The 20,061-nt window shown below is 36.7% G+C and overlaps 2 protein-coding genes across 2 annotated transcripts; one reads left to right on the top strand and one right to left on the bottom strand.

Moving 5' to 3' along the window:
- Nucleotides 1-328: 328 nt before the first annotated feature.
- On the bottom strand, nucleotides 329-9,387 carry LOC118273244 (eukaryotic translation initiation factor 2-alpha kinase 1). Its single transcript, XM_035590111.2, has 3 exons — nucleotides 9,094-9,387; nucleotides 1,556-2,904; nucleotides 329-1,375 (listed from the first exon to the last, which is right to left on the bottom strand). The coding sequence occupies exons 1-3, from the start codon at nucleotides 9,155-9,157 to the stop codon at nucleotides 1,043-1,045; spliced, it is 1,746 nt and encodes a 581-aa protein (XP_035446004.1). The 5' UTR covers nucleotides 9,158-9,387; the 3' UTR covers nucleotides 329-1,042.
- Nucleotides 9,388-9,645: 258 nt separating this feature from the next.
- LOC118273540 (eEF1A lysine and N-terminal methyltransferase homolog) lies at nucleotides 9,646-19,646 on the top strand. Its single transcript, XM_035590566.2, has 9 exons — nucleotides 9,646-9,819; nucleotides 9,907-10,465; nucleotides 10,804-10,944; nucleotides 11,230-11,348; nucleotides 16,327-16,507; nucleotides 17,072-17,249; nucleotides 17,914-18,219; nucleotides 18,611-18,739; nucleotides 19,057-19,646. Exons 1-9 carry the CDS (start codon nucleotides 9,728-9,730, stop codon nucleotides 19,329-19,331), a joined length of 1,980 nt encoding a protein of 659 aa, XP_035446459.2. The 5' UTR covers nucleotides 9,646-9,727; the 3' UTR covers nucleotides 19,332-19,646.
- Nucleotides 19,647-20,061: the final 415 nt, after the last annotated feature.

Here is a 20,061-nt window from a genome sequence, read left to right on the forward strand (position 1 = left end):
CGTGACTTTTTAAAGGTGAGAAATCCAATGACTTCTGTCGTTTTGGGCGAGACGAGAGGGAGTGTCAAACTCTTACTGACTAAAACCATCCCGTTCCTGCTCTGCTTTTCGAGCCGGAGCCCCGGTAACCTGCTAGGTAGTCCGCAGCTCTGGGTCAGAAATATGTGGCTATATCAACATAATGATTATTATCTGTCGTTCCCCGAACACTTTAATCAATTCTTTTACCAGACTTAGGTACACCACACCTAGATTTCTCTTATCATAGTTTAATTTTGACCCTATAGAATTCCGTGTTACCATTGAGGAACAAAATAAAACAAAAATATTGTCAATCCGTAATACTATAATTAATATTTAAATAGAACACACACACACCAAAATCACTGATTTTAAGTACACTTTTACAACTCGAATACATCCCGTTACATATCCAATACGCATGCATACTTAACCACTATCCAAAATCTCAAATTTTCCAAAAATCAAAGATAAAAGAACACTGGGCAAAAAGTATTTGTAATAAAGTACTGCGAAAGTATCCATCAATGGCCTGGGCTATTTACTAATGGTTATTTTAACATGATTAAAAATACTAGTATATGCAAATCAAAAGTAAATCGATAAGTGTGACATTAGTAGTTTTCAAAATTCGAATTTGCGCTCAGGAGACGCGCTAGTGATCCTATATCATAAGGTACCTACTATTAGTTAGTATTATAACAACATATTGATTGAATAATGCCTTGATAGTAGCAAATATTCTATTATGCAAAAGACCATTAGCTAAACTAGCGCCTCTGGTGGCGCAAACAGTAAACACCCTCATTCCTCTACCTGTATTCTTCTAAGGCAGTGAATATTTGTGAGTTTCCTAAATTATATTCAAACACGAAGTATTTAATTGAAATACTAAATTAATCAGATCACTTTTTAAATGTAGATTTAATTACATTTTGCAATTTTTTTGTAACTTTATACTTTTGACAATTTTTTCCACAATTTAAAATGAGATTTATGAACAATGGTACCCACATGGCCTTCAAGACTTATAATTGAACTTGGCCAGCATTAGTTTCAGCTGGGCAATCTCATCGTCTTTCGCCGCTAATTCTTCTCTTAAATTTTTAATAGTATCATCCTTATTTTCAGCTAAATTCTTCAGTTCTTCCAATAGTTGGCTAGTATCAAGTCTTTTTGCCGGTCTTCTTTGGACCAGTTTGCCTATAATATGTGCTATCTTGGGATAGTTGGCGGTCAAATGAGCTGGTATCTGACCTTTCCGAAGGTCTGTGATGGTCTTCACGCGCTCCATGTCCGTGCTGAAGGGCTCCACCATCTCCAGGAGAATGATGCCCAGGCTGTACATGTCGCTCTGTAATGAGAAAGTTAATTATTATTATCAAGTATTATTTAATTAGATTCCAAGATTTTCAGTAATAGCTTGAAGTCTGATATTTTACTTAGTGTTTATCTTCCCCTTGTACTAAAAAGAAATTTTCTTTACAGGTAAAGACTTAAAAATATTAATGAAAAGAAAAACACTAGTCCTCACCTTAGGATTACACTGCCCGTCCAACTGCTCCGGTGCAGCATACAAATGAGTTCCCAGCGCCAAACCGCTGTGAGATTGCTGCAGAGGACACGCCAGTCCAAAGTCACCTAACTGGACAGTCACACCACCCTCACTCTGAGCCACAAACACATTGCTAGGCTTTATATCATGGTGGATGATCCCTCTAGAATGTATGTAGTGCAAACCCTTCACCAACTGCGTGAACATGTCTATCAGAACATCAATATGCGTCCAGGCCACTGGATAAGTCATATCTGGAGATTCAAGGCATGCAGACTCCGATGAGTCGCAGTGATGCAGAGTTATGTCTTCAGACCCTTTCCTGCTGGCAGTCATGTGCTGGTTTCTATCATCTAACCACTGTTTGAGCGTCTGTTGGCAGAATGTCATCTGAATGTACAGAGTCGCCCATTTTAGGTTCACTCGAGAACAGTTCTCGAACTCTTTGCTCGAGAATAAGTTGCATACAGCATTGTCATCTTGCGGCGATGGGGTTTCTTCGTCAGATATGAACTCAGAGTCTTCCAAATCTTCCTTAGAACTTGTATAGCTGTTCGAGTTTTGGAATGAAATTACAAAATCCGACAGACTTTCGTGGTTAACCAGCTCTTTAGAGTTGTGCGTTTTGAAAGACGTTATTATGTTTGGATGAGCAGATGATATCAAGTTTGAGTTAATACTATAATCTTCGCTGTCTGTATCCATTTTGAATTTTCGCTTCTTCTTCACAGTCGATTCTATCATTGGTTCCAGCCAAGCCGCTTTGTAGTTCACTATGTTGGGGTGATTGAGACTGGCGATAGTTTTTACTTCTGCCAAATGTGTCATAATGGAATCAACATCTGATGATTTTATGTAGACTTTTTTGACAGCATATTCAACTCCATCCAGTCTATGCTTCGCTTTGAAAACGCTTCCGAAGCCACCACCAGCAATGAAGAACAGCTCTTCGAATTCGCGATGGTATCTGGACCACTCGAGGCCTGATGGTTGGACTATGGGCCAGGTTGCTGGGAGAGTGATAGGGATTTCGGAGCCGCTGGCGACAGCGACCAGTTGGTATAAGGCACGTTGGTATTGGCTCCTCATTGCTTCAAACTCTCCCATGGCATAGGAGTCATCAATGAGGTTCATACTGTGTAATTTTTCGCATATTGTATTGTACAGTTGGTTGGCTCTGATGTTGTCTTTTTCGAGGAGTGAACATAGTTGTTTGACGAGGGATTGGACAAGAAGACTGATGGGGGTGGTCGCCGCAGAGTTGATTACTTCGATCTGCTCCAAGCTCTGATGGAATACTGGCTGGTGACTACTGTTTTGAGTTATGCCTGAAATTGAGAAAAACAAGCAATTAGACATCGTAACATCAGCAAGGATCTATCAGGAATGATAAGGTAATCAAGGTATGTTAAAGAGAGCTATAACGAAATTGTATTTAAACGTAATTCAAAGACGACTTTTCTTTCTAAGTGCTTCGAACCGTAATCATGAGGATGAATAAAGCCACTATTAAACAGTTAAGTACCTATGTAACCATCAGGGTATTTGTGACATGTTGAAAAATAAAACCCACTATTTCCAGACAAAGAACCAAGCTTCATCATTATGAAGCCAAGAGTGTATTAAATGGTTGTAAATCATTCAATGATTCGGGAGGTATGTTTCTTTATTATCATGTAAATCTACGTTATCACAGTGGTGACGTCACAAGGCGACAGTTTTATCGTTTAATTGAAGGCTGTGACGAATTGTGGCTTCCACTTGAATGCAGAAATGGGAATCATGAGTTTTTCTCAAACAATCACCTTTACACTGTGCCTTTATACGATTTAATTAAGTTAACTATATTTAACTGAATACAAATCTTTCGTGTTTTGCAGTTGCTCTTAAATAAAACCGAAATAGTTTAGTTAGTTAGTAAGTAGGAAATTGTTGACTGGTGGATTGTCTCTACAAGTCTACACAGTGTGTAGACTTGTAGAGAATCTTCCTGTTTTAAGGGACAAAATCATCCAATGACATCTCCCGCCTTGGGCGAGGCGAGAGAAGTCAGAGAAGACATCAATACCGAATGTGTGCGTACATTCAACAAATGGCTTCTTTAATCAAAGAAAGTACAAGCAGAGTAGTATGAATACTATGGTATATGGAACTTACAAACAGAACAAAATATATCTGATAATATTGAAAGTAAATCAGCAAAAGATCAGCTATAAGTAACGGGCTTGTTTACCACATATGCCCATGACTTAGATTCCGTAATTGGATATGAAATGGCCCTAATAGGATTAAATACGAGTAACTATTTGGCGTATTCTTGTTATAAATGCTCCAAAATAGCAAGCTATTTTACTAGTATTAATTTGAAAAAAGAAAATAATAGAGCTATGGCTAAGGCTGCTTTTCTACCAGAGATGTATATTATGCTACGTACGCTTCGACCAATAATATTACTTGGGGCATATAGCTTAGCACTGGTGGAAACGGAGTCAGCTAAGCCACAGAATAATAAGTACAAGTGCTAAGCTGTGTTTTTATATAACTATAGAAAGATGTGTGCTATGGATGGCTTCCCTACTATCAATCCATCGCAAACTCGAGCTACGCATCTTCCTCGCACAGCTTAGTATCGGTGGAAATAGTCACATAGTTTTATAGCTCAACATCTTCGTAGCATAGCTACATAGCACATCACTGGTGGAAAAGCACCCTTGGTCATATCTATTAAAACACTACCGTACCAAAAGTTTTGTGGCACTGTCGCATCATAAGTAACTGGATATCGACTGCATAATATATTCATTGTTTACGAATCGTGAATAAATAACGGTAACAATCGATGCGGGATCTTGTCCCGTTCGAAGGACTCATGAAACATTTATTTTGTATCGATTAAACAAGGTTAACATTTAGTGGGTAGGTATAAACCAATGACTGAATAATGTTATAATGAGAGCACTTTGACGTTTTGTACTATATCTTCTTATTTTGCCTTTTTTAAGTGGGGAAAATCATCCAATGTCTTCTCCCGCCTTGGGCGAGGCAAGAGGAAGTAGCGGAGTGTTACTGACTAAAAACCACTTCGTTCCTACTCCTGCTTTTCGAACCGTGACCCGGTAAACCCGCTAGGTAGCCCGCAACTCTGGATCAAGTCCGCAGCTTCGGATCACTTTTTATAATGCCTTAAAATTGCTTTGAGCTAAATAATTTCTATCCAAGATTCGTTTATTTTCACAAATTTTTAATCGTCGGTAATAAAACCCGAATAAAATTGTTATACCTACCTTTAATTTAATTTTGAGTGAGGTAAGTAAAGAAAACAAACCCACAAATTAATATTTATCAGAGATCCGACTAACGGTTAAGATAATAGCAAACACTCAAAAATGCGCATACACGGGTATATTTTCATTGTAAAATGTTCCTTTTTTGTATCACCAAAAAGGTCTATTTTGCATTATTCAAAAGTTTCCAGTAAAAAGGGGCTCAAGGCCAAGGACTCCTTTGTATGCGGGCTGTAAAATAAATTGCGTTCTACCTAGTAAACACAGTGCATCTTTCCAGAAACAATTGAATATCGTCCCTATTCTCTAAAACATAGAGTATCAAATTACGTACTTTTGTCCCAAGTAAAAAGGCTCTTCAGGTAAAGAAGAATGAGCTTGAAGTGGGTATAAATAAGATTTGTTTTTGTTTGAAAGAACAATCTGGAACTTTTCTGGAACGTTCTCAAACCGCATCCAACCAATGTGTTTTATAGTGATGGGAAGTTGACACGGTGGCATGGAGCGTTAACCGCAGGAAGATAAAAAATGGTATTACTTGTAAATATTAATGGTACAATGTTTGTTTACTGTAGACTGAGGCTTGTACACGTAATTTTAAGTGGTAGAGTTACCCCAAAAAATCAAAATCTTCACTAGTTATTTTTACGTGAGGCAATAAGATTGCGTTTTTCATATCATAGAAAAGCGAAACTTTTGTTTAACACAACGAACATTAGTGAAACTAATTAACCTATTTGGAAAAAGGCCAAAAGATTTCAATTTTCATCAAAAATAGCGAAAACAATACGAAACACGTTTTAACGCGGATATCCTTCTAACTAATAGGCATATTGCCAATTATTTGGAACAGGGCTGAATGAGCTAATATTATCATGTTTATGCTTTTAATATTCCGTTGGTCACGTAGCCGCAACCGCGACTACAGAGAATTAGGTCTCCCGATTTATGATGAAAGACCTAACAACTAGCGGACGTCTGTGGTGGAGTTTTTTGCTCGTTATTCTCCATTTGAAGCTACACTTTGGAACGAGCACCTAGTTTCACTGACAGACAGACTGACGGACAATTTGGATTGTCCGTCAGTCAAAAGTGCGTAATTTAGGATTAATTGAATTAAATCCTTTGACTTTGACTTAAGGCCTTAATAACTTATTATAGTGCAGTGTTACATAGTGTTAGTGTTACATAATGGTCGAAAAGAAATACCTGTATTGGCTTACTTTTCGGTAGAGAAATAGCGTGACAATTTATCCGAATGTGTTCGATGAACGGTCCATTTTTTTTCTTTGTCTAATCATGAGTCAATATAGTCTACTACTGAACATCCAAGTTCGCTAGATTCCCACCTACATAAATTATCAACTCTTGTGATAAAAACTAAATGATTCATTAAGATATCGAATATTCTTTGTGCATCTAAACACGTGGTAGAGGCTGTCGACATGTGCAGCCACGTGTTTCATTTAAAAGAGATTTAAGAGTTCCAAATTTACAACATTGAGGAAAAATTTAGTGTTGGATATTGTTTTTATGGGATTGAGGCAAACAAGCAGACTGATCACCTGATGGTGAGCGATCAAGGTCATTGACATTTCTATGTACACGATAAAAAAGTTAATTAAGTAAATGCATAATTTGCAAATAGGTAGGTACGTTAAAACCTTTGGCCTGTGCTTTGGCTTTCAGTTCACGTATTTAGGTGACCCAGTTTCTTCATTGTAACAAGATGAGACAAAGATCAATACAAATGCTAAATATGTATGTACAAACAAGAATTAAATTAAATTACAGTTTTTGTAATAGTTATATTGAAAAGGTTTGTGAATGATACTAATTTAACAATTTAACAAAGGAGAATGCTCAACGAAGTATGGGGAAAATACCCAGGCCCGGCGCAAACGATTTGTATCTCAGTTTATCAGTATAAATGAGTAATCCCGTATAGTTACCATCGTCGAAAACGATGGCTAAATGTAGGAAATTGCTATTTGCTTTTGTCAGGGACTATATTTAAATCGATCAGCAGTGGACGTCTTTCGGCTGGTATGATGATGATATTTAAAGGATATTACGAGTAGAAAGTATTAAAACAAATGTATACATTATCAAAACATCATGTATTAGATTATTCAAAGTTCAATCATTTTCTACATCAAATATTACATTTTGTAGTGAAAGGGATTTGCAAAACCATCTTGGTGCCTTGCCCACCCAAGGTAGTATATGATGGACATCACATGGGCACAACAACCGAGCGTCCTTTTCCCATGTATGCATGAACAATAATATTTGCCAATTGCATGTCTCCCACTACCTCTACTATATAAAACGTCTTATATCACGCTGTATTGATGAGGAGGTGATCTGTAATTGATGCTCACGGCGTATACGAAGCGTATTAACTCATTAAAATAGAGAGATATTACTAAGTTTCATAAATCAAAACAATGATAAAAAATAATCCATGCTAAAAAATTAATATCAATTTCCAACATTTAGCCATCGTTTTCGACGATGGTACCTATATAGCATTTCATTACTCATTTATACTGATAAACTGAGATACGTATAGTTTGCGCTGAGCCTGGGTTTTTTTTTTGAGCATTCTCCTTTCAGCAAATTCCATTCAATAGCTACAGTGTGATTCACTTTCACATTCATAATATTAAGTGTGATACCTATTTATCAAAGAAACAAAGGTTAATATAGGTACCAAATTATTTTTATGTGACAACAATAATATATCTTTGTCCCAAATACAAATACATACATATTAATACTGCAACGTGATGTGATAGATAGATAGCAGGTTATTTACTTTTATCAATAATTTGTTATGAGCAATGAGCAATACAATTTCCACTGGCTGCTTCCGATTTACATCAGCTTCTTTATCTGATAACACATTTATATTATCAACAATCAGTATTTTTGTATGTTATACCTATGTTATGTCAACAATATGTTTTTCTTTACAGTTTTTTCTTCAATCTACAACTCTTCTGTCTTTAAAGTTAGTACTTAGATGGGATGTTATTGGGACTTTGGAGAGTGTACATTTCTTTACAGAATGATTTATTTTTATTTTAATATGGTTAGAGACTTGGCACAGGTGTTTAGGTAACCAGAGTGTGAAGAAAGGTACTAAAGACCATACCAAATAACTACATGTCATCAATTCTCTGCCTGCAATCACACTCCTACCTTTTTATTATATTTAGGGACAGTTGTACCTGTCCCTACCTGTGTAGTAGGTGCGTTTACAAACATTCAAATGACACCCAAACCCAAAATAACAATTTGTGGATAACACAAATAGTTGCTCAGATTGCAGGTTGCCTTTACTACCCATGTGGTCAAGTAGTGGCTTTGGAGTGTATATCTCTAGTTTTTTCACTGATCTAAGTACCTCGAGTATGTGATAACACATGTATTGATGTTATAATATTATCAGTGAGAATCTGATCTTGCAAAGACATGTTCTATAAGGTCAGCTAGCATACTGCAAATGTTTAATGTAATAACTAGGTAGGTATATTTCATGCCTCGTAGGTATACCTCGTGATCAATATAGATTCAAATGATACTTTGGCAGTATAGTTGATAATTTTGAAGATTTGGTTGCCATTAAAGAAAAGAAAAAAATATTCTTTGTGACTATGTGAAAACAAAACTTAACAGCAACCCTAATTATTGAGAATACATTCTTAATTTGAAATAAGTAAAAAAGTAATAATTCTCAGTCAGGACCACAGGGCTAATAATATTGATGGCCAGAAACATTTTGGTCCTATATGTTTCAATTCAATACCAACAAACACTACAGAATAAAAAAAAGAATTTGTCTTCAATGCCTGCACATGCATGTTGCACCATGTGCATACAAAACAGGTTATAAAGGTTATTGACCCTTTAGTTTCTTTAGTGTGTACATATATAGAATATTTAGTTCATAATAATGACATTATTAGCTAATAGATTTCATCATACGTCTAGGTGAAGATGTAGGAGTAATAATAGATTCGTGGTATAACAGGAAAATGAGAAGGTTATATTTGTCGTATATGTACCTAGTTTAGACGTCGTATCGATAAAAATATAAGACGCACATGATTGATTACAAATATTTACGTGTTTTACGTACGATCACTTTCAAGGCTAAATATTTTGCGTTTTTTCAGGAAAACACTCCTGTGGTCTACATTTTGAGGATCATAATTAAATACTCACCTAAATCAAAAGATTTGATGGTAGCCAAAGCTTTCCACTTGTCCTGCATTTGTTTATTTTCCATGGTGATCCTTTTGAGTCCTTCACGTTCAGTGATCAAAATATTGCAGCCAAGACTTCAACTCCATAAAGTCCCGAAAAGCCATTTCACTCATAGAAAATACATCTTGTTTTATTTATTTTTTCACTACAATACGTAACATTGACTAAATATTAACGAAAACTAATGAAAATAATAGGACAACGAATTTCACAAACACTCTCGATTGCTCTACAAAATTTACTATAAACCATAGACACACGATAGAGTTTGGAAAATGTCAGAATCATGTCATTCAAATGACATCTATTTGAACTTCATGAAATTATATAATAAAAAAGTGGAAAAAGTATTTTTATACGTAATTTGAAAGTAAAATTATTTTACACAAACCACCTATCGTTTTTTTTAAATATTTAGAATAAAAATTGAAGTCAAATCAAGTTAGTAGTTTCTGAACTTACCTCCTTTGTTTATGATGTCAAATGAAGTTGCCACTTTGACACTTGACAGCTGACAGAAAAACAATCGCAATAGATCCATGTGCATTATATGATTTCTTTTGAATTTTCTATAAAATAATATTAAAACAAAATGAATCTATTACCAAAAAGCCACAAAGAGTTTAGCGACAAAGACTACTGGAACAAATTCTTCAAAAAACGTGGAAATAAAGCGTTTGAGTGGTAGGTTAAAATCATAATTTATTACCAAAAACATTTTGTTTTTACACAATAAAACAGAATATAAACAATTTACTAATAATTTTTCAGGTACGGTGAATACCTAGAGTTATGTGGACAGCTCCATAAGTATATAAAACAGAAGGATTCCATTCTAATAACAGGTTGTGGTAACTCGAGCCTCAGCGCCGACTTGTACGATGTCGGCTATCAAAACATAACGAACATTGACGTCTCAGAAGTGGTAATCAAGCAAATGAACTCAATAAACTCCCACAGAACAAATATGAAGTTCCTCTGTATGGATGCTTTGAACACAACCTTTTCTAATGAGGAATTTAACGTCGTATTAGATAAAGGTACCCTAGACGCTCTCATGCCGGACGACACAGAAGAAACAAAACAAACCATAGACAAATATTTTTCTGAAATCAAAAGAGTATTGAAGCTTGGAGGTCGGTTTGTGTGTATATCTTTGCTTCAGAGCCATATCCTTAGCAAATTATTGGACAGTTTTTGTGACAAATCCTGGATGTTTAGAGTTGTGAGATGTCATGAAGCTGAGGAGAGGAATGCAGAGAATAATGATGGACCTACATTACCTGTGTTTGTTGTTATTGCTACTAAGTTTAAGGCTATGCCACAATTGGTAAGTTAACAGTAACTATGTTTAATTAATTTCTAATATTCTAAGTTAAATAAAACTCCTCAATGTAAATCTATTCCTATTAAACTCAGTACTAATTGTAATCCAGTTCCAGTTGGAAAATAACCAAATAAAGGATTAAAAGATAAAATATTGAGTTAGTTAATAACTGTCTTCAGCAGTTTATATTACCGTTACTATTCACTCATTAAGACCCAGTACCAATGACATAGTTTGAAAAAGACCAGAAAAAAGTGCTAAGGACAAAATACTGAGTAGTAGTTAAATATCTTCAGCAGTTCCAACTACAGTTCATTAACTAATTGTCTCTTTTATTTCAGATATTAGAAGTATGTATGGCTGGTGACAAAATGCAAAGACTACAGACTCCTGAGGAGTTGAAGACATATGTAAAGACTGCACAAGACACAGCTTTTGTTACTAATGGACTTGCCAAGACTAGCTTAGATGAGGACAATGAGGTATGTATTGAGAATAAATAGATTCCTTTAGCTGATTTGCTATAATGACTCCATTTGAAGTTTCAATAGTGCCTAATTTAGAATTAGTCAAAATAAATGCTTTGACTTTGAATTAGATCAGTGCATGTGAAATTATATGTTTGTAAATGCATCCATGATACAGGAAAAAATCTAATATGCAGCAACATTGAAAAAAAAATGAGGGGAAAACTACAGAAAATCAGATCTCTTGCATTCTTATAAATTATAAAATATAGTTACACTACCAATTTGTTTTTTCCATAGGTTTCCCTGGATCTGATGCAGCCAGGAGAAGATACGCCAAGGTACACCCTGTATGTGGTAGACCAGAAGAAGACACAGGCCATCAACAAGTATGCTGTCTTCATTGTGCCACAGGGAAGGTAAGAATTCATTACCTCACACTTATGTAGAAAGAACAATTCTAGTCAGCTTGATCATATTATGTAGATTACAAGTGTACAACATTGTGCACTTTGTCATCACATAGTCAGAAGATTATGTTGTTCATAACATACTGCCTCATTGTTCAATTTAAAGTGTGGGAGAGCCATGCTTTAACACAAATGGGCTGGCCCGACTGTAGTCTCAGAAAACTGAAGTGAAACAACGCAACTTGCTTTGTGTTTCGTTGTGTGAGTGAGGTTACTGGAGGTCCAATTCCCAATCTTCCTTATACCCGATTCCCCAACAACCCTTAAATTGTAACTCACAAAAGGCCAAAAACACTTGCAAGGCTTATGGTATGGTAACGTAACGTAACGGTATGGTATGGTGTCCATGGGCGGCACCGATTGCTTACCATCAGGTGATCCGTCTGCTCGTGTATCAGCTAATACCATAAAAAAAATCAGTTGATTGTATGACTGTCAAGCGTATGTATGACTTTCCGATATCTGTTTCGGAAAAAAATGCGTTTTTCGATTTCCGAAGTCTCTCATTCTAATCACCTTGGAACCAATGAACGGCTATAGACTAGACTCGCTTATTTCGTGCATTACGCAACTGGTAAAAAGTGAGTGTACAAATTTTACTCTTTTTTATTTTATTTCGATATATCGGAACACCGAAACATATATTTTATGGCCCGACCAAAAGTCGAACATGCCGCCTGCGAACTTGCGTCACTCTACAAACAAGACATAAAAAAAAGTAAGATTAGTTAATAAATAGATCGATTAGGTAAACAATCTGTATTTTGGTAGTGTATGTAAACAAGGTGGGTATATTGCAGTGTATAGATATACAGGTACGATGTATAGGCCTGTCGAAAATAGCAGCACGTACGCAAACAGCGCCCACGCAACGACTTTTATTCAGATACAGGATCCTGCTGTTCATTGAAAAAAAAATTGTCTTTTCGAGAGTATATTTTTAATAAAAAATACGAAATTTTACTTCTTATTCTTTAGATTGGGGGCAATTGTTATTTTCTGCAATAAGCTTTACAGGAGTTGAGCGTACGCACAGTTTAAGTATTAGATTCACGTTTAGTTTTCTGTTACCTTCTAATAATTTTTTAAGTTTTTACCGATTGAGTAACTTTAGGTTAGACTCAAATATTTCACTGCAGGCTATATTTCTATACAATTTTGGCCGTATGTCATAATCTTATGAATATATGTCGTAATGAAATGCTATTATCTTAAACTTACTTTTTTGTATTGTTGGTTAAACTTATATTATAGGATTATTCTAGAAGGAGCACCCGTAGCTCCAAACAGGTGTTAATGCGTAATAAACTTTTATACCACAATATAAACGTAAATACATCGAGAGCTGCGCAGACGCATCGTTCGCGAAAAGTTGTTGAAAACACCACTGGAACGGACGTTCCTGTGCAAATTATTTTAAAATAATATTTGAAAAATTTTGAAGAATTTAGTTTTGAAAGAAACTATAGTTGAAATTTTAAATTGAGACAAAAGTTGGTGTACCATTTATTAATTTGGTGTTTACTTATTTTAATTGAGTTTTAGTGCTCAAGCTCAAGATATTGTAAGATTATTCATGTAAGTTAATTTATTATTTATCGATTTTTAACATGGAAAAAAATACGGACGTTGTCTCTCGACGACGCGTTACTTCTTTTTTTATTTTCAATTCAAATTCAACTTTAAGTGAACTGAAAATTGTATAACTCGTCTGTCTAATACTTTTCCAGTGTATAATATCGGGCGTGATGAAATACCACATCCGTAGTAGTTATCCAGAATGTTCTACTACCAATCCTAACTTTTTCTGAAGTTCATTAATGTTCTACAAACTCCCTAAAACTAGTATTATTTAAAAATAATTTCAAATAAATAATTAGCTAAAACTCGAGAATTTTCTCCTGGATCGTGGGTGCGTTTGTAAACATATACTTCACATACACATTTTGATACCCAGACTCGAAACAACAATGTTATGAATCACACAAGGATTTACTTGTGCTGAATCGCGCAGGTACGCACCAACCGTGCATTGCAATGGCAAAACTTACAACTCCAATCGTACTTAGTTGTTAAAATAACAATAGAGTAGAGTAAATTTCACTAATATCCATCGATAAATCGGAATCATGATAAACTAAGCCTCCTAAATTAAGTACCTAGACCTCACACAATACAAGTGTCACATAATATCATCAATGACGTGGAAATCATTTTTTTAAATTGCGTAAACGAGCGTTCCGATTACCTTATGGTAAGTTCGCCGCCTCTCATGCACTCCCAAAACATCAGTGGCGTTACAAGAGCTATTTCCGGCCTTTTAGGGGTACTTTAAGAGTGGTTGGGAATTGGAAAGTGGGGTAATTGGAATTAATCATGTACGCAATCTCATTTATGGCAATGCATATTTCTATCACTATCTGTTATTCCAAACTTAATACAGTAACTCTGTTTTTAACAAACATAAATTATTACATCTGTGACCGAATTATTCGTGTTTTTAAGATGTCACTAATCATTCCCACGTACACTTTACACCTGTCATCTATTACCTCACAAAATATCAACATATCACGTCTCTGCCAGCGGCCACACATACATCATAGTTGTGCAGAAATAGATGCTGGATCCCTGGAGTGGACTTTGTAATATAATAATATGCGCTGCTAAAATTCATACGCAGTAGAGTTGTTAAATTATACCTAAGGTACGCGTCCACAGGCCCAATCGCACGCACGGATTTTAGTTTGTCTTGTATAGAAACTATACAATGCGACCACTGTTCCGTAGTTCCGTATCGTAAGCCGCATCATCAACAATGCGTACGATGCGGGCCTGTGGACGCTTAACTTTACTTTGCTTTCAAGTCTGGATTCTTTACTATGATAAGATCGGTTAATAATTAAAAAAGAGGTTAAACCAGTACCTACATAATCTCGCAGTCAAAGATATTAAAATATGAGCTCCATTGCGAAATTATCATAGCTGTTTTTAAAATATTTTTTTCATATTTTTGTAACCTCGTCAGTTACTTCGATAAACAAAGATAAATTATTACCCCTTTCATCCATATGTTCGTGCTTTTAAGATGTCACTCGAACTAAATAGCGCGTAGAACATTTATCATTCAATGTCATTCATAATGACTATCTAAATATAACTCCACGATATATTACATGCATTTTCTAGCATACTATGATATACAGTTATTTCTGAAAGCTCGTTATTGCGCGGGACCACACCCACTTGTATGTTTGTTGCACGGATACAAGAATAGATACGTGTTGATCAACAAGAATGGCGCGAGACGATGAACTCAGGATTGTTTACGCGAAATATACATGTTTTGGTAAACTTTGTAATGGGAAATATGTTTTTTGGAGTATTTTTAGATGTTTACGCGAAATATTTAAATAGAGCAGTATGAAGTCCTTATTTATAAAAAAACGCTCCCGCCCGCGACTCCGTACGCGTGGATGTCGTCTTCGCGTGGAACGGTTTCGCGTGGATGTTTGTCTTCGTATGGATATCGGTCTTCAACTGGATGTTTCACTTTCTCCATTTTTTACGCCCGTTCCTATCATGCTTTTCAATCGGAGCCCCGGTAAACCCGCTAGGTAGATCGCAGGTCGGATCAGGAATCAGCCGTACCGGGCCCCATGCAGTGCTGATACTCTATGAGGCGCGCGTCGGTGGACGCGCCGCTCGCACACTGGTTCTGTTCGGGCTCGAGCTACCCTTACTCGCCTCCGCAGGCCCGCAATTAAAACGGTGGCCGGAGATCGTACATACGCGTAATCCCTGACGCCCGGAGTTCTGTCGCGACGGCTGGGGCGTGAGGAGGTTTGTTCTCTCACGCGCCCCTGCCTAACTAATAAGTTGATATTAATTTTTTCAATATTTTCAACGTACGAATTGACCCTAAGATTCAATTTATGTATATGTATAGATAAATACTACAATATAACTACTTAATTAATAATAGCTATACCTATAATTAAAATAATACTTTCCTTTACCTACAAACGTAATTCATGTATATCTTCGGTGTTTCTGTACCGATAAGAAAATTCTTTTTTTATTAAATAGGTAATAATGTAAACATTTTTTAATTAGGAATCCTGAGTGTTATAACCGTAAGAATAGCGTAGACACATATAATCAGAAAGCTCCGAACTGTAAGCTATCGGGAGTTATACGTGTTACTATCAACCATAAAAGATAGACATTTGCTGTCGTGGAATATTTATTAAACAATTTTAAGGAGAACATTTTCCGTCATACTATGATATTCTGTTATTTAACCATTAAAGCTCGTACACGCGACGGAAGCTTCAAAAATGGAGTATGTTCTCCGGTTTTCCCAACATTTCCCTTCACTGCTCTGCTCCTATTGATCGTAGCGTGATGAACAAGTATACTATAAGCTGCCGAGACGATGAACTCAGATTGTTTACGCGAAATATACATGTTTTGGTAAACTTTGTAATGGGAAATATGTTATTTGGCGTATTTATAGATGTTTTAGCGCGAAATAGTTTTATAATAGCGCAGTATGAAGACCTTATTTATACAAAAATTGGTAGGCTTTGACTTTGAAATGTTTTGAACACCGATTGACTGTAATAACGTGGTCTAGAATTGTATCAAAACAAAACATGTCATAACTGAAGAAGAAACATCTACATATCGACGGTGAAGTACCAATACCTAACAGCTCTGACAAAGTCCAAATTTTGCAACAAATTGAAAATCAACATTTCATTTCTTAGGTTTTCATAAATTTGTTAATTTTTCGATTAGTTTCGAAAAATGTGAGTTAGGAGGTATTGGTACTTCGCCGTTGTATTTCTTTTCGTGATAAAATCATTACTATCAACTTTCTCTTCGTTCCATGTCAAAATATTCTCCTGTCCCATTATTCCAGAGAATCGGAGTGGTTATTCGGTACACCGGCAGGTCGGCGGCAGCTGCAGGACTCGGCCAGGTTCGGCAGGCTGGTGGTGGCAGTACTCCGCAGAGGACACAAGTTCGAATCCTTGGACGCTGTCAAGGAGGAACTTGCGCACGCCGCGAAGATGCTCATACCGTACGGATTGACTGGACAGGTTGGTACTTCACCAGCTTGCTTCTATCCGTTACTGGACATGTGTCTAACAAATGGTAATGTTGATAAATAACAAAATACTGTGGCCATTATGCTGTAGCTTTAGTACGAGTTTGCTTTACGTTGAACGAAAACGAAACGAGAGTGCGTTCGGTACTCAGATTGAATGGTACATACATTCATGGCGGCGAATTAGAGCTAGGCGCTCTACGTTCTCGCTGCTCGCGCTCTCGTTTCGTTTGAACGTAAACCTAACTCGTACTAAGAGTACTGCTATCACCTTAATACTGTGAAAATGTGCATGCGTTTTCGGTCTGCGTTCATGAGCAAAGAAATGCTTAGCAGTTCGGTCCTCAGGTTGGGCAAAGCCTAATTGTGTTTCCATTATGTAAAAATTCTCATTAGTAACACAAAGTCTAAACGTAAACAATTACACGGGACTCATAAAATAACTGGTCTAATATTGGCGTTAAATACATTCAATACAATCTCTCCTGCCTAAACATTCGCAGAAAAATAAAAGGCGCAAGTAAAGTATGTTACATTTTATTTATTTATATTACAGATTCCATTCCTATCCCTGGGCAGTGACGTAGGCCGAAGAGTGAAGATATTCGAAGGTCACTCGGAGTTCTCCGGAGACTTCGTGGTGGAAGATGTTGATGTAGAGGGCGCCACTCATCGCAGGCTGGTGTTCTTGGATAACCAGTTCCTCGTACAGTCTGAGGCTAAGCTGAAAAGTGGTGAGTGCATTGATAATATTACTTTAATGAAGGAATTATTTCACTCATCTCTGCTTATGGTTTTGAGGTTTTACGTTATTAAGTATTACTGACAAAGGTGAAAACAAATTAACAATAATTGTGGGATTCCCACAGTGGGTATCACCGAATCAAACCTAACAAACATACATTATGCGGCTACTGCATGACCCGAGGTGTCAAATAGTAACTGGACGTCCTGCGTGAGCGATCTAGAAACGAACGCGAAACGGTGCGTCGATACGCGAATTCAACGGGATGCGGTGTAACGCGGCGGCTATGTCCTACGTGCATGGGAATGGATTCGTTTTATTTCTGTTTCGGACATTATAAACAAAAATGTGTCGGCACATAAGCCAATTGATCGCGTTCGCGCCGCGCCGCACCGCGCCTCACCGCATCCCACTTGTGGTTGGTGATGTATTCCACGACAATAGATTTTGGCAGTTTGTTGATTTCGCGCCGCACCGCATCGCCTTCGCGTTTAGACCGCTAACGCAGGACGTCCTGTAGGAAAAACAATGCAATTTCTTACAGGTTCATCTTCGTTAATCTTTTCAAAAATAAATTAGGAACAATTTAACTCTCTTAAAGTATATCTTTGCAATTCAACTGTAACTTATGAACACTATTTTTCTATTTACAGTGAAAAGAAAGAACAAAACGAAATTAGTGGTGGATTTCGGCCACATATCCCTATACCATTCGTTCATGTGTGTGGGAGTACAACTGGCCAAGACTGCTGCAACCAACGTGGCAGTCCTGGGTCTTGGAGGCGGCAGCTTATGTATGTTCCTGAGGAAGTGCTACGATGACCTCAAGGTGACCGCTGTTGACCTCGATCCAGCCATGTTGGAGGTCGCTAAAGATCATTTCGAACTCCAAACTGATGATAAATTGGAAGTCCAAATCAAAGATGGTTTGGATTTCCTGAGAGATGAGGTTAAGAAAGGTATGTTGTTGTTACTGAATTTCCGATTTTGATTTAGTTTTTCATTAGAAACCGTCTATAGTTCGATGATTATGATGATATAGTTCGATGATTCTCTAGAGTTATTATTATGTTATCGGCTTACTCACATAATTGTTTGATGAGGAACTCGACTAGTTTCAAGCCATGATGGAGGCTCATATTCATAGTTACGTGAGTAAGCCGATAATATAATAATATGTAATTAATTTAAGATTCATTTTAGGAGATTCATTTCACATACACCATTATCTACCACTTCACTGTAAATAATAGTCATAATTACATATCTAATTTTTTGCCTGAGTTTCAAAGAATACGACAGTTTTCTGATATCTTTCACTTTACACCTCTTATCATCCTTCCCCTCCAGGCAACCACTACGAAGCAGTAATGTTCGACATGGACAGCAAGGACCGCACGGTGGGTCTGTCATGCCCGCCCAAGCAGTTCCTCGACAACCAGGTGCTCGATGATGTCAAGACCATACTTACGAAGGATGGTGAGTACTTGTGCCACGTTTCTTTTATGGAATAGGGGGCAAACAAGCAGGCGGGTCACCTAATGGTGAGCGATCAGTGCCGCCCATGGACTCCCGCAACACCAGAGAAATCTTACTTTTCAAGGGAGAGAACTAAGAGAAGATATTTAAAAACTCATTTTTTGATTCTGTCGCTTTCCTGAAATTCTTGTAAACTCTGATAATACTGTACCTGACTTTGACTAACTGAATAAGTGCTGAATAGCCTAAATTAAGTTACATTGACTGGGCTTACCTCTTCCCACTCTTCAACTAAAACCTTCCCAATTTACTTACAGGTCACTTCATCCTGAACTTGGTATGCCGCGACGTGGACCTCCAACAATCTATCATGGACATTCTGAAGCGACATTTCAAGCATTTAACAACAGTGAAACTGTACGAGGAAGTGAACGAAATAGTCTTCGCGACGAACAGTAATAAAACGTACAATTCTGATGATTTTGAGAAAGCTGTTAAAGAATTGAACGCGTGCGCACGCCAGAAGAAACTTGTTGACATTCGATGTGTAGATTTGAAGGACTTCTCGCAATCTGTTACTGTTATTGCATAGATTGTTATTGCTATTACTTAGTTTTATAAGTTTTTAAACTGACATAGTCACTAACACTAACATTAGAACTTAAGACGGAATATTTACCATGTTTATTTATGTCTATGCCGGCAGTTTGGAACGAGCAAATAGCTTCACTAGAGGACTGTCCGACAAACAGACGTTATTAATATTATTATATTTGCTTTGACGTTCAAAAGTGCCTTCCTGGTCTAATTGAAATAAATAATTTTAACTTTGACTTTGAAGAACTGGTCAGTTCATCCGTGATCATAGCGCTTGCAATAGTACCGAAATATCGGAAACTCATAAACATGGTAAATATCCCGTCTTAAGTTCTAATGTTAGTAGTTTCATAAGGTAACTATCGTGAGACATACTGAGTAAATTAAAATATACGGAATTATTTCGAGAAAAGCTTTACTAGTTTCGAGTCACACCGGGACTACTAGAACTTTTCTCCAATAGTTGATGTGAGTAAACGCCAAATGGGTTAATTTAGTATAGTAAGGTGTTCCTTTGGAGAATTTTAACAAAAATGTCATGAGGTTTAAGTTTTTGGGACTTTGTTCATTACTGTCAAGCAATTCTATTTATCCTATTACTGATCTACACAACAGCTCTTCCATCCCCATCATATAGAAACTTTTGCCTCGCACTTCAAAACTGTGGAATGAGCTATCGTCGGCGGTATTTCCGAACCGATACTACCTTCAAACCTTCAAGAAAA

Source organism: Spodoptera frugiperda, chromosome 1, assembly GCF_023101765.2.
Source record: "Spodoptera frugiperda isolate SF20-4 chromosome 1, AGI-APGP_CSIRO_Sfru_2.0, whole genome shotgun sequence".
Taxonomy (NCBI): domain Eukaryota; kingdom Metazoa; phylum Arthropoda; class Insecta; order Lepidoptera; family Noctuidae; genus Spodoptera; species Spodoptera frugiperda.